Source organism: Zeugodacus cucurbitae, chromosome 5 (assembly GCF_028554725.1).
Source record: "Zeugodacus cucurbitae isolate PBARC_wt_2022May chromosome 5, idZeuCucr1.2, whole genome shotgun sequence".
Taxonomy (NCBI): domain Eukaryota; kingdom Metazoa; phylum Arthropoda; class Insecta; order Diptera; family Tephritidae; genus Zeugodacus; species Zeugodacus cucurbitae.
The window spans coordinates 69861980-69880668 of NC_071670.1; the positions used below are offsets into that span (position 1 = coordinate 69861980).

Consider the following 18689-nt stretch of genomic DNA (forward strand, 5'->3'; position numbering starts at 1 on the left):
ACGTATGGTGTCCTATTTGCAACCTTGCAAAGAGCTGCCCGCAGCGATAAAACAATCGACGAAATATTAGCTATTCCATTTGGACGTAGGAAGGTTTTTAACCCAGATGTTGAATTAGAGCTGGTAAGATATTTGAGAGAAATGGAGGCAAAGTTTTGGGGGCTCACTCGAAGTGATGTGCGTTCGCTTGCATTTCAATTAGCAAAGCGAAATAATATTAATATTTTCCATAATCAAGGAATGCGCCGGAAGAGATTGGTAGCGTAGCTTTCTAAATAGACATAAAACGGAAATAAGCTTACGCTCTGCCACAGGTACTTCAATCGAGAGAATCAAAGGATTCAATGTGGAAAATGTGAGCAAGTTCTATAACTTATTGGAGCAGGAGTTTGAGAAGCATACATTTTCTGCAACTAGAATATGGAATGTTGATGAGACAGGAGTGTCTATCGTGCAAAGTAAGCAGCCAAAAATTTTAGCAGCAAAAGGCAAAAGGCAAATTGGTTGCATGACTTCAGCAGAAAGAGGATCTCTCATAACAGTTATAAGCTGCATGAGCGCAGGAGGAGCCTTTGTTCCACCATTTTCCATTTTTCCAAGAAATAATCCCTCTCCGCTTTTAATGAAACAGACTCCCCCTGGTTCCGATTCTGCTTGTCACATATCGGGATGGATACAAATACCAATATTTACCGCGTGGTTTGATCACTTTTTGCGATTCACTAATCCATCAAAGGAGAACCCAATCTTGCTTATTTTAGATGGCCACTACAGTGATACGCGAAATGTTGATGTTTTGGATAAGGCTCCTCAAAATGGCGTCATTATCTTATCATTGCCACCTCATTGTACACACAAAATGCTACCCTTAGATAAAGCATTTATGGGTCCTCTTAAAACATATTACAATGACGAAATAAGACGATTTATGCGAGAGCAAGGCCGAAAGGTGGCACGATTTGATGTAGTTGAGCTGTTTCAAAGGCTTATCTGAAAGTTCAAACGCCACAGATAGCAATTAATGGGTTCAAATGCACTGGTATCTATCCCTTTGATAAAAATATTTTCCAGGAAAGTGATTTTATGGAGCAGCGTCAAGATTTCGTCACATGTGATATAGTATATCACTTTACCTGATATAGTATATCACATTACCCATACATTTTGGCAAAGTCGCTTTTTCGACCATCTATAGTTTAATTGAGTTATCTTTCAAAGTACTTGAGATACCGAAATATCCCTTTGAGATATATTGCGCAATGAAGCAAGGAATAGTATTGCATAGTTTTTGTAAGTATTAGTTTATGAAATTTTAAATAATTGTAGAAAAACTTATACCCATATCACAATACCCAAACTTACTCTATATATTCGTTTCATTATACCGTTATATTATAAGACTTAATCTCTGTCGCCTCGACACCATTGCAATTGAGGCTTAAACCGACAAAGCGACATACACTCCAAGCAGCGTTCGAGACGGCAAAAAGACAGAACTGCAATGCGAGAAGCGCAAAAGGAAGGCATTGCAATGAAAGAGAAGCGACCGAAAATTGCCGCATTCAATATAAATGTTTTAAAAAATACTTATTTTGTCCGTCTGTCGCTGTTGTTGGCTCTGCAACACTTTGCTCACCCTTCTTCGCAATCAAAAAGCAATAATGAAAATGCAATTGTTGCACACACACACGTCCATGTGTGATCGGTTTTTCGGCAAGGTAGCGCCTGATGGGCGACCACACAATTCCAATTTCGTTGGAGCGTAAAAATAAAATTTCCGTTTGAGATATGAATTTATTAAAATCGCTGCCTTTGCAGCATGGACCAGCGTGTGAGCGCTCTTACTGCAACAAAAGCAACAAAAATATTAGGGCTGACAGGTATTCGTTTCATACTACGATTCTCTCTCACTACGAGTGTATTTCTCATTCCAACACGTCAGTGTTTTATGGCGGGTGCTTTCGGTCGAAATGGCAACTTTGTTGTTGTAAGTTGTTTTTGTACTTTCCCACAAATATTGCTCCATTATTACTGTATTTATTTTCCCGCTTCCTTTCAATTATACAGATAGGCCGTTAAATTGGATTTTAGTTTAGCGCTTGGTTTAATCGTCCAAAGGGTGGTAATAATTTTTGGTTTGATTATAGAAGCTGAAATCCACATTAAATTATGATTCAATTCCGCGCATGTGGTTTTTATACAGGTGGCAACTCCTTTTAAAAATCTTCTTAAATCTCTTTAGTTTGATAGCCGTAATTTTTTTGTAAATATCAATTTCATCAAAATAAACATGCAACTTTTATCAAATTCAACTCGGTTAGAAGCTCTCTTAAACTTCTTTATAGTATCCTTATTAGATTGTCCTTAGTTTATAAATTTGTTTAAACCAAATTTTCAGACCTAAATTTTTTAAGCCATCCTCAGTTTTAACACTTGAATAACACTTGAATATGTATATAGTATATTTCCTTCATTCTGCCCTTCCGCGCTGTAAAACTGTAGTTTGCACCTATTCCCTACAGAATTAAATATAAATTCGCTTGAGCCGTAGTAGTTTATACCGTTATATGTCAAAAGTGCAAGTAATAATTTAATCGCCAAAATCCGCACTCACTTTTTGCGCGAAAAAGACTCTCGTAAAATATTTACTGCCCGAGCATATGACAGCAGATAACAAGCTGTCTAGTCTAGTGCGCCGAAGAAAGTTCCGAGTTGATGCAATTCTATGTGTGTGTGTCTCTATGGTTAAGCGCCACGTAAAATATAAAGTTGTTACTAAGAAAACTCGGCAGCTCAGATAAAGGAAAGAAAGTTGCATCGCAAACTGCACCAAGACTTGAGCAAATTTTACTCTGTATGCATGTACCGTTATCATAGCCCGTTATTGTAGGGAAACAATAACGACGTTCGCACACGACGTTCGAAAGATTATGCACTGCTGAAAGAGTACCTGGGTGGTATTTTTTACACAAAAAAGCTCAAAAATGGTATGGCAAGTTACGTGTACGCAGTGGTGCACAATAATTTCTCGGAGTCACACTTAAGTTATCGAATTTTACAGTTAAGCCTAGGATATTCTACACTTTAAAGCCTTTGTTCAAATTCTCTTTAATTTTTACAATTGACTCAACAGTTTCTTCTCTTTATGATTATACCAATTTAGGCCCCACAAAATACTTTCGACTAATGTCCTTATTCGTACAGAGAGCTCATGCTGATTTTCCTTTTCCTCTATATTTTGCCTTAACAACAACATAGTTGTGCTATTAAATGCGCGGATCCCACTTCATTTCACTTCACTTTGGTTTATCGCCATTCTAACTTTATTCCATCCATTCGTCAAGCCTGCCTGAATAAAAAGTAGAGGAAAGTATCGCTTTTGTATAACCAACTTTCTTCCTCGCCTTTGTTGTTTTGCAATTATGTCTAAATGCCTCAAGCACCCACTCACTACACCATGAAAGGCAAGGAAATTGGTACAAATGTCCTAAGCGCGGCAAGCGCGAGACGAACTACAAAAGACCAAAACAAAGTGCAGAAAAAATTATTAACAAAGCTTATGCTCGTGGTCTGCCGTGTCATCGGGCGGTATTAGCGTTTACACGCTGTAAATATTAGCTTGAACATTGGTGCCTGCGGGGACACTTTGTACAAATTACCTCAACAGTTCCAAAACAAATTAGCCTGCGAGATATGAAGGAAATAGTTGGAGACAATTAGTAAAAGGAGTTCTTCTTTCATACCAACAAGGTATAGAAGGGTCTACGAAAGGAATTCCAATAATGGAAAACCTTCGCAGTATCTGAGGTCCTTCAGATCTCCCTTGGAAATTTTTCTCAAATTTAACAAGTGAAAGCTAAAGAATTTGTCCTCTAGTTTGCCTTCAAATGACTGTCGAGTTTGGTCAACTGGACGATCAACTGAATTCAAACAATAGTTGCACAGCGTCTCCTGTCTCGTATCGAACGGTAAACCTAGATCAGCGAATGGTTGCTGATGGCGATTTGTTTGCTTGCACCTTGTTATTTATACAATTTTGTTGTTGGTGGGAAAGTTGCATGTGATGGAGGCACAAACAACATTTGACAACAATAAATGTCTTGCTCAAGTTTTCTAATGTAAAAGGTGAAACGTGCGTGAGAGCTGTATTAATGAGTAAAACAACTTCATTTTATAGAAAATTATTGATTTCGAAAAATTTAATCATATCACATTTATTTTAATTTGTTCATTACTCTTGAACCGTTATTTAAACCGTTAAAATTCATCTCCGCTCCTTGTCGTGTTCTCAGTTTAAGTACTGGTAATCATAATTTGAAATTCCTCTTGAACAGTCTGCCTGTTCAGGCTAAATTAGCATCGCACCAAATAAAAAATTTAAAGGAGAGAAGTTATTTATATTACAAATATGCATGTGTATACTTATTGAGTACTCACATAGAAAAATCCCTTGTCGCGATCATTTGAAACATAAATGTTGACCAGATAGTCCTCCTCTCTTAAGTCGACTTCTTCTTGACCAGCAAAACTAAACCTTATTCTTATAAATCGTAGAAATGGAAGCGGCATTGCAAACTTGATTAGCTGAAGAAAAAAGGTATTCGAGACGTGCCATTTCTAACGTAAAACGGCAGCGAACTCACCTTCAAATGTTCATCTTCCTCGGCAAATTCCATTGTCAAAGGCTCAAGTGGTGTCGGTTGTCTGCGACTTAAGATATCATTTGCCTCCGTAAGAAAGTCCGCAGTTACGCCATCAACACTCCTGAGAAGCAGAACTTTGAGTTTCTTACAACATCTTATTAGCTCTAGTAAAGGCTCCGCATATATGTCATCGCATTGGAGAAGGTGTAGCTCTTCCAAATTCACCAAATCTTTAAAGACACCCAATAATAGGAATTCCGTTAAATCAACCCGGAAAAATTTTAAACGCTTCAAGTTTGTCAGCTCCACAATTCTCAAGAGATGTTGCTCAGACACGTTACCGTAATAAAATGCCAATTCTTCCAACTGATTCCTTCGACGCAATTCGTCAAAGAAGATCGTGGCATGTTGCTCTGCGTGTTGCTCTGTCTGTTGTAAATTCGGGTCCTCTAAGCACGTCTCACACTTATCACTGACGAAATCGAAAATCTCTAGTATTTTCAGTTTCGGCAAAGTGCCGACCAGTTGCCAGGATTTATAAGGGTTAAATTCTATCACGAGTCTTTCGACGTTTTTAAGGTTTTCGAACATTTCAAAGGCGTATCTATTCGAAAACATCTGTGGATCGCTGAGCATTACAAGCGTCCGCAGTGGATTGTAATATGTTATTTGCAGCATGTTTTCCGGATCAAAAAACATATCAGTGTCTATGTGCAGCTCCGTGAGACTGTTGAGTTCCAGTAAGCTTTCACCTAGAGAATTACAAAAACTTTCCGATTAAACGAGCTTCTACAAGCTTCTACATATTTATTTACTAAATGTTACGACAGAAACTTTAGACCTAAGGCTTACGGTTAGATCTAATCGAAGCTTTTGTGGAATATCTTAAGAGTAACTTCTCTCCTTTCCTGGCTATCTTCATTCATATGAAGGGGCTAACAAGTAATAACAAAAACTTTTCCATCTCAAGCGTTGTGTAGAGTGCCAACTCTGTATTTGCCCTTTTAGATATTTTAGACCCGACGAAGACTAGATTATTCAACAGAAAAACACAGCCTTTCGCTAGTCAACTATCCACTCTACATCCTTACAGTACTTCGCTACCTCATTTGAAATACTAAATAGAGACTCAAACTTACCTCTCAAATTATAAGAGTCGAAGCAGATCAGTTTCTTCAGATTTGGTAATGGCAACAATTCCTTCAAATACTCATCGTTGAAAGAATTGAGTTTCGCCTCTTCTATCTCTTTATGGCATTCGCGTAATTTATTTAGAAAGTTTTTCGTACAACTTGACTCTGTCAGATAAAGTCTCTTTATACTTCGCAGCAGAAAGTCGTCGGTGCCCATGAGATGACCATAATTTGTCGCCATTTCGCTGTTTACTTCCATCGAATTGTAAGAATATCGGATATAGATATGTTTAAATCGTTTACACACACCTCTCCAGGACACCTGCCACAAGCAGCCCAACTTTTTGAAAATCTGTATCAAGCAGTCATCCGGTAGGTCCAGTATAGAAGCCATTTGGATACTTTAATTTACTTGACGGAAGAAAATAGTTTGTTGAGATATATCCAACTTTGAGTGCGGTTACTGACTGCTGTTGAGAGATTTCTGTTGATAAAATGACAATAAAGCCAGTTTTATTTATGAATATATTTCAGAACTAAACGCTGCGAGTAATATGCTTCTCCTTGAGTGCTTTCTCTGTATTATGACTCTCTATAGGCGATGACTTTTACTTTTACAATAGTTGGATGTCTTAATTTCACCACGATTGAAGAATACATATACAGTGGAACTTCTCTAACTCGAATCACTATAATCCAAAAAAAAAGCTTCGAGTTAGAGACTTCCGAGTTACGGAAGGTAATTTATATGAAATTTTACTTCTATTGCCAATTCAAGAGTTCGAATTATGGAGAACTTCGAGTTATAGTAGTTCGAGTTATGGAAGTTCCACTGTATATTAATTTGCCTCCCCTGTTTGGTTCACTTTTACTTTTCGAATTTTAATGCAAAGAACTTTCAATTGACAATTAATTTAAGTGCAACAGAATACTACTTACAACCTTCGCTTTCTGTCTAGAACTAAATTTTGTGAAACATACAGAAGCATACTCAAGCAGATTATACTCTTTGTCAGCTTGCATTTAAGTTCACAGCGCTCTCGTCGATGATTCACCTCGTTCATTAAAGCGCACAAACCGATTGTTAGTCATGAAGCGTTTATTGAGTTTTTGGTTGCAGTCACTCCGTCGCAATGTTCACTGAGAAGCGCATAAGCGGAGCTTAACAATACGCTCCCTTCAAAAGTTTTGAAAATAGGCACGTCACGACCAGCCTTTTTATGATCGTGTTAAAGACTTCAGTCGTTTGACGAGTGAATGCAATTTCTCTCTAAAGAAGTATTTGTATGTGTTTTACTATTTCCCTCCCAATAACCGATGGAATTCCCAAGAATCATCTTTATCATAGTTGATTGTATTAATTTAATGAGCGAATTGTTTGTGTTTTATTAACTAATGTAAATGTTATGTAATCAGCGGAACTAAGTGTACTGGTTACGTGACTGCTTCGTACTGGGTCAGGGTAATTATTGAGGTATACACCCTTTTCTATTTATATATTACAACAAAAAAGTGAAATTGAATTGTTTAACCATTTTCCAGAATTAAAAAAATGTTCATAGAATGAATGACTTTAGATATTCCTGACGCAAAGTCGACTATAAATTGCAGATTTTCAAGATTTTAAAGAAAGTATGTATTCTTAATCGATGCGGAATGGCTCGAGGATTAGGAGTCTCAGGAATATTTTGAGAGTGGCGCTGGTCTACAAAGAACCTAATAGGCTAAAGTGTAGTTGTAATTTGGTCAAATTCATTGACACTAATTTGCAACAATACAGCAGCGATAAAAGTTACTAAAATGGTAAAGATTCATACCAACTTGACTGACCTCTTGTGCGAAAAATAGTATAAAATTTTCCATCAAAGTAAAACGAATCTATTTTCATAAGTTTGCTTACGAATGCCATTAAATTTGACATAATGAAAACGGTACATAATTTTCATGTTAGGGCAAAATATAACACCTTTGTTACTCCTCAAAAGTAAAATTGTACAATATTAGCCAAGCTTGAGTATAAAAATCATAGAATATACCAATATTGTTCGATCAAAAAGTGTCCTTATGCATTTTGAAAACCACTCCACCGTCAATAAATTGTAGTACAAAATCCACACGAATGTCAAACTAATCATTTTATTTTCAACTTTTTTTGATTTTCTGCAAGCACATACCGTTATTTAAAGCGTATGCCCACAGCTCCGAAAGCATGACAACATAAAACTTAGAGAAGAGCCTCTGCGCTCTCCGCCGGCAACGACGAGACAATGTTTGTGCAGCCACAACTGCCTTTGGGTCCCATATTAACACCAGCAACTTTACTAGCGCCATCAGGAGAATTGTAATGAATGTACGTATATGTAGAATTGCGAGGTTTTATCACCACTCAGACTCGGTGAAACAAAGCTGAAAAAAAAAACAAATGAATCAAAAATGCCAATAAAATGACCACTCCAGAGAGCACTCCAAATTAATTTAAAATGTTAGTGTCGAACAATGGAGCAGCACTCAACAAACATTGAAAATTACAGTTAAAATACACACACATTCACTCATAATTGTAAATATATATATTCAGAATAAAGGCAGTACTTTGCAGCCATAAAAGGAAATAAAGAACTTCAGTTATGCCAACACTCATACATCTGCAAAGCACCCATACATACACACACTCACACGAACTCCTTAAACAATGGTCGCTGTCATCGTAAACGCGCTTTAAGCTCTAGGAAATGTTTTTGTTAAAACTATGAAAGCTGCTGAGCTGAGCTAAGGCCAGAAATTGGTGTTCAAATTTTAATTTGTTTAACTGCTGGCAGGTTTAATAGAATCCGGTCACTTTACTTAAAGGCATGTGTGAGTGCCGTTAGTTTACATAAGGCTGGAGAAAACGAAGTTTCGTAGAGGATTTCGGAAGCTTTCGCTTTATTCTTACATAATTTCCTAATATATATATATATATTTGGCGTAGGAACCGCTTTAAGCGATTATAGCCGAATCCACCAGAGCGCGCCACTCATTCCTCCTTTTTGCTTTTTGGCGCCAACTGGAAACACCAAGTGAAGCCAGGTCACTTTGCACTTGGTCTTTCCACCGGAGTGGAGGTCGTCCTCTTCCGCGGCTTCCTCCAGCGGGTACTGCATCGAATACTTTCAGAGCTGGAGTGTTTTCTTCCATCCGTACAACATGACCTAGCCAGCGTAGCCGCTGTCTTTTTATTCGCTGAACTATGTCAATGTCGTCGTATAAATCGTACAGCTCATCGTTCCATCGTCTGCGGTATTCGCCGTTGCCAATGTTTAGAGGACCATAAATCTTGCGCAAAACCTTTCTCTCGAAAACCCCAAGAGTCGTCTCATCGGATGTTGTCATCGTCCACGCTTCAGAGCCATACATCAGGACGGGAATAATGAGCGACTTATAGAGTTTGATTTTGGTTCGTCGAGAGAGGACTTTACTTTTCAATTGCCTACTCAGTCCAAAGTAGCACCTGTTGGCAATAGTGATTCTGCGTTGGATTTCAAGGCTGACATTGTTGGTGTTGTTAATGCTGGTTCCCAGATAAACGAAATTATCTACAACTTCAAAGTTATGACTGTCAACAGTGACGTGGGAGCCAAGACGCGAGTGCGCTGACTGTTTGTTTGATGACAGGAGATATTTCGTCTTGTCCTCATTCACCACCAGACCCATACGCTTCGCTTCTTTATCTAGTCTGGAAAACGCAGAACAAACGGCGCGGTTGTTGCTTCCGATGATATCAATATCATCGGCATACGCCAGGAGCTGTACACTCTTGTAGAAGATTGTACCCTCTCTATTTAGTTCCGCAGCTCGTATTATTTTTTCCAGCAATAGATTGAAGAAGTCGCACGATAGTGAGTCACCCTGTCTGAAGCCTCGTTTGGTATCGAACGGCTCGGAGAGGTCCTTCCCGATCCTGACGGAGCTTTTGGTGTTGCTCAACGTCAGCTTACATAGCCGTATTAGTTTTGCAGGGATACCAAATTCAGACATCGCGGCATAAAGGCAGCTCCTTTTCGTGCTATCGAAGGCAGCTTTAAAATCGATAAAAAGATGGTGAGTATCGATTCTTCTCTCTCGGGTCTTTTCCAAGATTTGGCGCATGGTGAATATCTGGTCCATTGTGGATTTTCCAGGTCTAAAGCCACACTGATAAGGTCCAATCAGTTCGTTGACGGTGGGCTTTAGTCTTTCACACAATACGCTCGACAAAACCTTATATGCGATATTGAGGAGACTTATACCACGGTAGTTGGCGCAGATTGTGGGGTCTCCCTTCTTATGGATTGGGCAGAGCACACTAAGATTCCAATCGTCAGGCATGCTTTCTTCCGACCATATTCTACAAAGAAGCTGATGCATGCACCTTATCAGTTCTTCGCCGCCGTATTTGAATAGCTCGGCCGGTAATCCATCGGCCCCCGCCGCTTTGTTGTTCTTCAAGCAGGTAATTGCTATTCGAATTTCTTCATGGTCGGGTAATGGAACATCTATTCCATCGTCATCGATTGGGGAATCGGGTTCGCCATCTCCTGGTGTTGTACTTTCACTGCCATTGAGCAGGTCGGAGAAGTGTTCCCTCCATAATCCCAGTGTGCTCTGGACATCCGTTACCAGATTACCTTCTCGGTCCCTACATGATAATGCTCCGGTCTTGAAACCTTCCGTTAATCGCCTCATCTTTTCATAAAATTTTCGAGCGTTACCCATGTCGGCCAGCTTTTCAAGCTTTTCATACTCACGCATTTCGGCCTCTTTCTTTTTACGTCTGCAAATGCGTCTCGCTTCCCTCTTCAGTTCTCGATATCTATCCCACCCCGAACGTGTTGTGGTCGATCGCAACGTTGCGAGGTAGGCAGTCTGTTTTCTCTCCACTGCGGAACGACAATTCTCATCGTACCAACTGGTTTTTTGGCGTTGCCGGAGACCAATTGTTTCGGCTGCAGCGGTATGCAATGAGTTTGAGATGCCGTTCCACAGCTCCCTTATATCGAGATGCTGATGAGTGCTCTCAGAGAGCAGGAGTGCAAGTCGAGTAGAAAATCGTTCGGCTGTCGGTTGTGATTGCAGCTTTTCGACGTTGAACCTTCCTTGTGTTTGTTGACGGGCGTTCTTTGCTGCACAGAGGCGAGTGCGTATCTTTGCTGCTACTAGATAATGGTCCGAGTCAATGTTTGGTCCTCGGAGCGTACGCACGTCTAAAACACTGGAGACATGTCTTCCGTCTATCACAACGTGATCGATTTGATTGCGCGTGTTTCGATCAGGGGACAGCCACGTTGCTTGATGAATTTTTTTATGCTGGAATCTGGTACTACAGACAACCATATTTCGGGCCCCAGCGAAGTCGATCAGCCTCAGGCCGTTTGGCGATGTTTCGTCATGGAGGCTGAATTTTCCGACTGTTGTGCCAAAGACACCTTCTTTACCCACCCTGGCGTTAAAATCGCCAAGCACGATTTTGACATCGTGGCGGGGGCAGCGCTCATAGGTGCGTTCTAGGCGCTCATAGAAAGCATCTTTGGTCACATCGTCCTTCTCTTCCGTTGGGGCGTGGGCGCAAATCAGCGATATGTTGAAGAACCTCGCTTTGATGCGGATTGTGGCAAGACGTTCATCCACCGGGGTGAATGCCAGGACTCGGCGACGTAGTCTCTCTCCCACCACAAATCCAACACCGAATTTGCGCTCCTTTATATGGCCGCTGTAGTAGATGTCACAAGGACCCACCTTCTTCCGTCCTTGTCCCGTCCATCGCACTTCTTGGACGGCGGTGATGTCAGCCTTTAGTTGTATGAGGACATCAACCAGCTGGGCAGAGGCACCTTCCCAATTAAGAGTCCGGACATTCCAGGTGCATGCCCTCAAATCATGATCCTTAGTACGTTTGCAGGGGTCGTCATCAAAAGGGGGGTTTCTCATCCGAGGCTCGGTGTTTGTTTTCATTGGGGAGATTTTTTTTATGTGGTGGGTCCCAAGCCCTACGCACAACCGCACAAGCGGGCTTCGCCTTCTCACTTTAGCTCGCCTCCAAACGGATGTCTGTTAGCTACCCAGGGGATACTTGGTCTAAAACCGGAAGTCGTGAGCTGCTTGAGTCATATGCAAAAGAATCGTTCCTGGCCACTCCCAAGTGAATGGCAATCAGAAACTTTCCTCACTTGCGTGAACTTCTACATATGACCCCATCCCCTAATAAAGGAGTTAAATATGTCACGTTTTTCTCTTTTCGGTATTTGGGCTTTATAAACTTGTCTTTCATTTCAATCAAATTATAAAAGTGGCAATATACAATACGTATCGCCGATTAAGTGTCTACGAATTTTGAATGCAGAGACGATCGCTCTCATGATCTGCTATGGAATTGAGAACACTTAAATGAAAAGTGTTTTCACTCAGGCTATACATAAGATCATTGCTGGGTTGAAGTTCATTATTATACAGTGTAGTAAGCTCTTTGTCGGAAAGCTTGTAAAATGTTCCACTCGATATTTCTCTTGAACACTGCGATGGTGCTACTATTAGTCTTTCACTACGCTATTGTAAATAATGTTGAGCATTTAGAATTTAAGGCTAACTGGTGCTCAAGAGATAATCGCTTGGTATCACTCACTTTAACTTTGTTAAATGGTGGTTGTAAGTATCAACGTTATAATTAATTCAACCACAATTACAAAAACAATTAATTTAAAACAAATTACAGTAACCTCATTACATGCTTATAGAGTGAGGCAGAGTGACCACTATTCCATATGAGTAGAAACTGATTTTATATTCAGATATGTCAATATACCTTCTCACCCAAATAATTTGCATAAATGTAAATAACAAGAAAACATGTAAGGAAGAGTTAATTTCGAGTGCGACCGAGAATTGCGTATTCTTGGACGAAACTGGTGGAAATGACACTTTCAATATTGTTTGCTTGCCTTGCGGCGACGTTGTTGTAAAAAGCAATATCGCTTGCTACTCGCAGCGTTTGACTAAAATCAAACAAATCCGATTGGGAAATCTGTTTAAACGACAATGCCAATATGCTGTTGCAGCGTCGAAAGTTCTTTGATCTGGCGGCTGATTTTTGGGAGCGCAGGCAAATCGTTATGAATCAGCAATGAGCTTATGTACACATATGAAGCAGTTATTGGAAAGACTTTTTTATATTTATACCCTGAACAGGGTATATTATACCTGTGAAGGGTATATTAGCTTCGGTACAGCCGAAGTTAACGTTTTTTCTTGTTTCAATTGAATTTTTTTTTTAATTTTTATATGTGACTTCATAAATTACGTATATTACTTACATACTTAATTTAATTAATATATTTAAATACTAGCGAATTGATAGTATAACAATGACGTAATACTTAAACAAATTGTATATACATACATTGTATAGTATAGTAGTATGATGATGCCCCAAAACACTAACAAATGAAAAAAGTTATAAATTCTAAATCTTAAAAATCTGGCAACCCGCCTCGAAATATATTTTCAATTGAAAGCTTTCTAAATCAATTTCAGTCCTCAAAGATGTGGTGATACCTTTACTATAATGATTCAGTTATTTTGTAATTTTAAGAGGCTATACCAGTGTAACCCATGAAGAATTAGGCGATTTTCGTGAATTAAAAAAAAAGTACTCGATCAATTGTTTCGAAGTTTCTTGCACATACTAAGGTATATTTTCGGCTACTTTTTAAAACTTTTTCTTAACAAAAATATTGAAAAATAACGGAGTTATAAGCAATCTTCGGAGGTGCCAAAAAGAGTTCCCAAACTGCTGACATGATTCCGGCCGAATGAGTTGCTGAAACAAAAAAATTCCAAAAGGTTATTAAAGTTCAATATTTTTCCTATACAATGTCCTAAGATTTTTGAAAAATACCAAAAATTGACAAAATGGCGAAGTTCTAAAAAAAAAATTTCGTTTTTTTAGGTAAAAAATGGTATTTTTTGAAATGCCAATTTGACAATTTTCAACCACTCAAAAATATCGTATGTCATTGTATAGTAAATATATTCAAGAATACTCAGTTTAAATTAAAAGTCGGTCGTTCAATGTATCGTTGAGTTATGATGACAGCAATTTTGAGAAATGTCGTTTCGAGAAAAACGTGTTTAAAGTTTCGTCTATAGCTGCTTATAACAGCGAGCGTTGGGTCTTTAGAACGCTGTCATTCAAAAACTATTCAAGATACGATCTTAGCGCTTTCACAGGATAATTTTGAAAGTGTAATAAGCAAAAAATAAAAAAAATCGATTTTTTGAAAAAGTCACACTGGTATAGCCCTTTAAAAATCTGGCAACACTCCTAAAAAAGCTCAACTGTAAGCTGTCTAGATCAATTTCTGCGTCTAAGATATTGTTATATAATTTTTCATTTCTGCAAACTGGTTGAAACCACCTCATTTGTTTTGATATTAATCATTAGAGCATTATACAAAGTCTTCATTATGGTGACGGCAGTTGACAATTCATGAGTTTTTGTGTGTGTTTATCTACAGATTGGAGGCAGAGATTTGTCGCCGCAGGCTTTTGAGGATAGGTAAATCGGTGCATATGCTGTTGAAAGAAGCCAAAGATAGGATCACATAAAGCGCGGGGGAGTTCTATGCGAACTAAAGAACCAAAAAGCTCGTCGCAAAGGATGGAAAAATGAATGGAAATTCTTTAAAAGCGTTCGGGTTTCGTTATATAGCTATAGGGAATGAAAAATTCGTAATATTTTTTCAGATACTGTAAAAGCCAAGCACCAAGGCCAATATCCGAAAATATCGATACATTGATGGAAATAGTTAGGTCGAATCCGTTAAGTGGATTATCAATAGTGAAGATAAATTGGCCATTTAAGGCAACGTCTAACGAAAATGGTCATGGCCGATCGCGGTGAGTCGATGTAAAAGGGAGTCAAGTCGGGATCGACGGTCCGGAATGGTTTCATATGCCTTTGATGGCACTGGCAGGGAATAATCTACTAAATGGTGTGTTTTTAGATTTGTGTGTTTTCATGAAGAAATACGACGCACATACTTTAATGCCATGGCCAAAAAATTTGTTTCATTGCCAATATAAAGGTTTCCCATTAGGTTTTGCAAATGATTTCGGGGAAGTTAGCGCCGCGAATTATTCGCCTCATGAGAAGCTTTTTCAATCAAAACCTCCATTGAATTCAAAATTTGGATTTACTTTTACTAAACCTTAATAACATACGTGTATATTAATAATATTCTTTGGTTAGAATTATAATTGAGAAATACATTTCAGTGCAAATAGATCACAAATTAAGCAGTATTTTATATGTAGCCTAAATAGAATATATAAATACATAAACCAACAAGCAACATTCACTTTTAATCGAATTTCGACAAAAACCATTACCAATACAAAATCGATGCTTGCTATCGGTCCCGATAGATTACAAACGCTTCGAAATACAAAACACATACAAAAGCGACGCGCAAAAAACATAAAATCAAAATGAAAAAAAATACATTGAATACATGAAAAAGGCTTTGCAAAAGCAAAACGGGGGAAATTTCCCGAAATGCAAAATTCATTGTGTGCACTTTTTCGCTGCTTTTCATGAATTTTTGTGTTTTCAATTGTTGTTTGTAATACATTTTTGTATTCTTTTTTTTATTTCGTCGAACTTTTTGTTGTCGAATTTAAGCCACTGCTTTTTTGTTGTAATTGTGAACTCGCTCACTTGTATACGCTTTAACGCGCTTATCCCTCGTATAACAATTGAATTTCGAAGCTTTCGTTGAACCGCATTTTTCAATTAATTGATTTGTGCGCCACTTGCCACTTGCGAAGTGAAGTGCAGAATTCGAGGGTTCTCATGTTGTTTAATTTATTAATTTGATATCATAATTAATCATATTAGTTAATTCATTGTTGTTATTGTTTTATTGTTATCAATATCAGCCACTTGGACAACTGCATAAATGTTTCTCGTGATGGAAAAAAAAAATTACTCCAGATAGATTCAAGCTCTCACTAGTCGATAAAAAGTGTTGAATATATCAAAAACCTGTGAAGGCGATGAACGTTTACCTCAACTAGATCAACTGAATAATTAAAGATGTAAGCCTCAGCCTCGTAACAACTGATGAAGATGGAGCTGAGACGATTCCACATCATCTTTTCCAGTGGCGGATCCAGAGACGATTCTTGGGGGGGGGGGGGCAAATTGAATTTATCCTTCGATTTGGGTTTCAAACTCATTATTGCGAGGGAAATACAGTACAAATTATGAAACAAAAATTATCAATTCCAAGTTTTTTTTTTAGTGGTTATAATCGAAAAGTTTGAAAGTGCATTACATAGTGGCTCATTTTATTAAAAATTCAAACAAAAACATCCTTTTACATTGCGTGTTTCATAACACAAATCGATGACTGCCAAGTTTTGCGAATCTTTCGATGACTTCTTCGGCGGTGATTTCGATGTCATGATGCGTATGAAGCAACGCTAATCCAACTAGTCTTTCTTAAAGCATGGTCGTCCTAAGCCATGTTTGATGCGGCGAAGATAAGAGAAAGAACGTCGTAACGCGTTTGTTACGGGAAGTGTACAGAATACTCGGAGATAGGTGTGGATTGTTGGGAATATGTCGACATCACATGCTTTTAATGTTTCCAGTGCAGAAGTTGGAATTTCGCTGCCTTCAATTTTTTGTTGCTGCTGCCAGTGACATTGCTAGTAGCTTAATTCACCTTTGAATTTCAATTTTTGTACGCTTTTTTCATCATCCAGAAGATTCCCGAATCTTTCTATCAAGCATCCGATTAGATCATCGATTTCGTTTTCTTTTAAAAGACTTGCTTTTTCTGGGAGCAACACACTCAATTGGTAACCATCCAAAACTTCTTGTGAAAAACGAGCTTCCAAATCTTCTTTGATGGTATCCAAGAGAGGTATGTAGACAGAGACCCTGTTGTAATCTTCGCAAGTTTTCACGTCGTAATTTTCGCGTTTCGTTTGTTGACCAAATGTTCTCGGTTTCACGTCGTCAACATCGAGTTTTTCCGCAATTTTCTTGGCTTCTGAATAAATCAATCGGAATATTTCAACAACTTTTTCCCTATTTTTTTCCAACGTGGCAAGCAACGTCCCAATCATTTTTGATGCCTTCGCCAAATCAATTGCTTCCTTTTGAAGAACTACGAACGAATGGGTGAGCGATTCCCGAGGATAACAGCTGGTCCGGAAACGCCTGGAAATCTGGCACGGAAATTTTCCCGGCTCTGTCGGGAAATGTTCCCGATTTTTATTCCGGACCAGCTGTTATCGTCGGGAATCGCCGGGTTCCGAGGACGAGGGCAAGTTAAAACACGGGTTCTATAAGCAAAATTGGCTACTATTATTGTTGAATAAACAAACCTAACCTCAGTTTTTATGTAAACACACGTTTGAATGTCAGTGAAATTTCACCACGCACAAAAGTGAACAGTAAAATAGAAACAACATCGATACTTACCATTTTAGATATTCAAAATTGGGCACTTTATTTTCCAGAATAAGGTATAACTTCACAGAAACTGACGAAAATGATATGGGTAACTTGGGCAACTTATAGTTACTATATAGATGATTCCGCTCAGCTGGGCATAGCGTGATTCTATTGGACAGTCAAGTTGAGGCGTTTTTGGCGAGATAAACGGATTTAAATGAAACGCCATGCGTCGAGGGTTTTTATACTCAATAGTACCAATTGTACAGTATGAGACATATATGCCCGCAGAGATATCGAATTAATGGGGCGTTCGATAGTCGCAAGCGGCATCATGTCTATATGTTTTTTTGTGGTTCGTGGTGTCAACTGACGCTAGGTCAGCGGGCATATATGTCTCATACTGTACTCAAGACTTCGACTCTTTCTCAATTCAGAATTTAGTAAATCCGCTGTGAGTCGCCCGGAAAAGGGTTAAATAAGTTTAGACAGGTCATATAATGCAATTTATGATAGTATCTTGTTGTGATTTCCATAGTGTATTTGGCGAGAAGAGTGTCACTGTTGTATTTTCATTTTTTATTGCAAAGAATATTTTTCTAGCAAACAAGTGAAATTTTCAGGTTCTGCGGTTCCAAGGGGGGAAAATTTCCCTAATTTCCTCCCCCCCGTGGATCCGCCACTGTCTTTTCATACATAATTTCGACGGCTGGCATCTGAAAAGGTTTTAACTCTCTCTAAATGGGTGTCCATAGATCAATACTTGGTTAAAACCTAAAAAACAACCTAACAAGAAACAAGTAAGAAAAGGCCAAATTCGGTTGCAAACGAACATTTCATATTCTCGTAATTTATTGATGCAATTTTATTATGATAACGTACAATTTGACCATGTATTCGCCCAAAAGTCCATATAGTCTATGAGGGCTGAGGTAATTCCTGAACCAGAAGTTATGACCCGATTTTAACCATTTCTTACATTGACACATAATTAGAAGAAAAATATTCCGTCTGAATTTCTATAAAATATCTGAGAGATTTACCAATGTTTTCGGTGAAAAATTACGCTTAAGTACTGAGTTCTTTATGTTCGATATCAGGGACCTTGAAAAGTTATTGTCCGATCTCGACAATTTTTTCACAAGTGATATCTCAGCTCAAATACAGTATTTGTGTAAAGCTTTATTCCGCTATCTTCATTGATTCATAATATATATATTCTTAAAAAAGTTAACAAATCAGAAGGAAAACAAAATTATGTTATAGGGGAAGAGAGCGTGATTGGGAACCGATTTCGCCCATTTTCCTACGTCAAGATATCTTAATTTTTACTGAAGTTATCCGTTGCACGGATGGACAGGCGGACGATCTAAAAAAACGCATATTATTATGGTAATCTATGGATATTAAAGTGATAACAGAGAATTTATGGCA

The 18689-nt window shown here is 38.4% G+C and overlaps 2 protein-coding genes across 5 annotated transcripts in view; both read right to left on the reverse strand.

The window, feature by feature from the left end:
- The window catches only part of LOC105215599 (uncharacterized), a 192697-nt gene that overhangs the window by 132872 nt on the left and 41136 nt on the right, over nucleotides 1–18689 (reverse strand). The window lies entirely within an intron of this gene.
- Nucleotides 3950–6730, reverse strand: LOC105215602 (uncharacterized). 2 transcript variants are annotated; one of them, XM_054232258.1, is made up of 5 exons: nucleotides 5783–6662; nucleotides 4985–5395; nucleotides 4644–4873; nucleotides 4438–4584; nucleotides 3950–4348 (listed from the first exon to the last, which is right to left on the reverse strand). In XM_054232258.1, the coding sequence occupies exons 1-5, from the start codon at nucleotides 6168–6170 to the stop codon at nucleotides 4289–4291; spliced, it is 1236 nt and encodes a 411-aa protein (XP_054088233.1). In that variant the 5' UTR covers nucleotides 6171–6662; the 3' UTR covers nucleotides 3950–4288. The 2 variants fall into 2 exon arrangements, with proteins under 2 accessions (XP_054088233.1, XP_011187909.1); XM_011189607.3 differs by adding an exon at nucleotides 6716–6730 and having other exon boundaries at nucleotides 3951–4348; nucleotides 4644–5395; nucleotides 5783–6260.

What these genes read in the sequence shown, in the direction of transcription:
- LOC105215602 (XM_011189607.3), bottom strand. Translation starts at nt 6,170, where the DNA reads ATGGCTTCTATACTGGACCTACCGGATGACTGCTTGATACAGATTTTC. An exon ending in AGGAAGATGAACATTTGAAG is followed by an intron (nt 4,585 to 4,643) that starts GTGAGTTCGCTG and finishes TTTTTTCTTCAG; the next exon opens with CTAATCAAGTTTGCAATGCC. An exon ending in GCGACAAGGGATTTTTCTAT is followed by an intron (nt 4,349 to 4,437) that starts GTGAGTACTCAA and finishes ATGCTAATTTAG; the next exon opens with CCTGAACAGGCAGACTGTTC.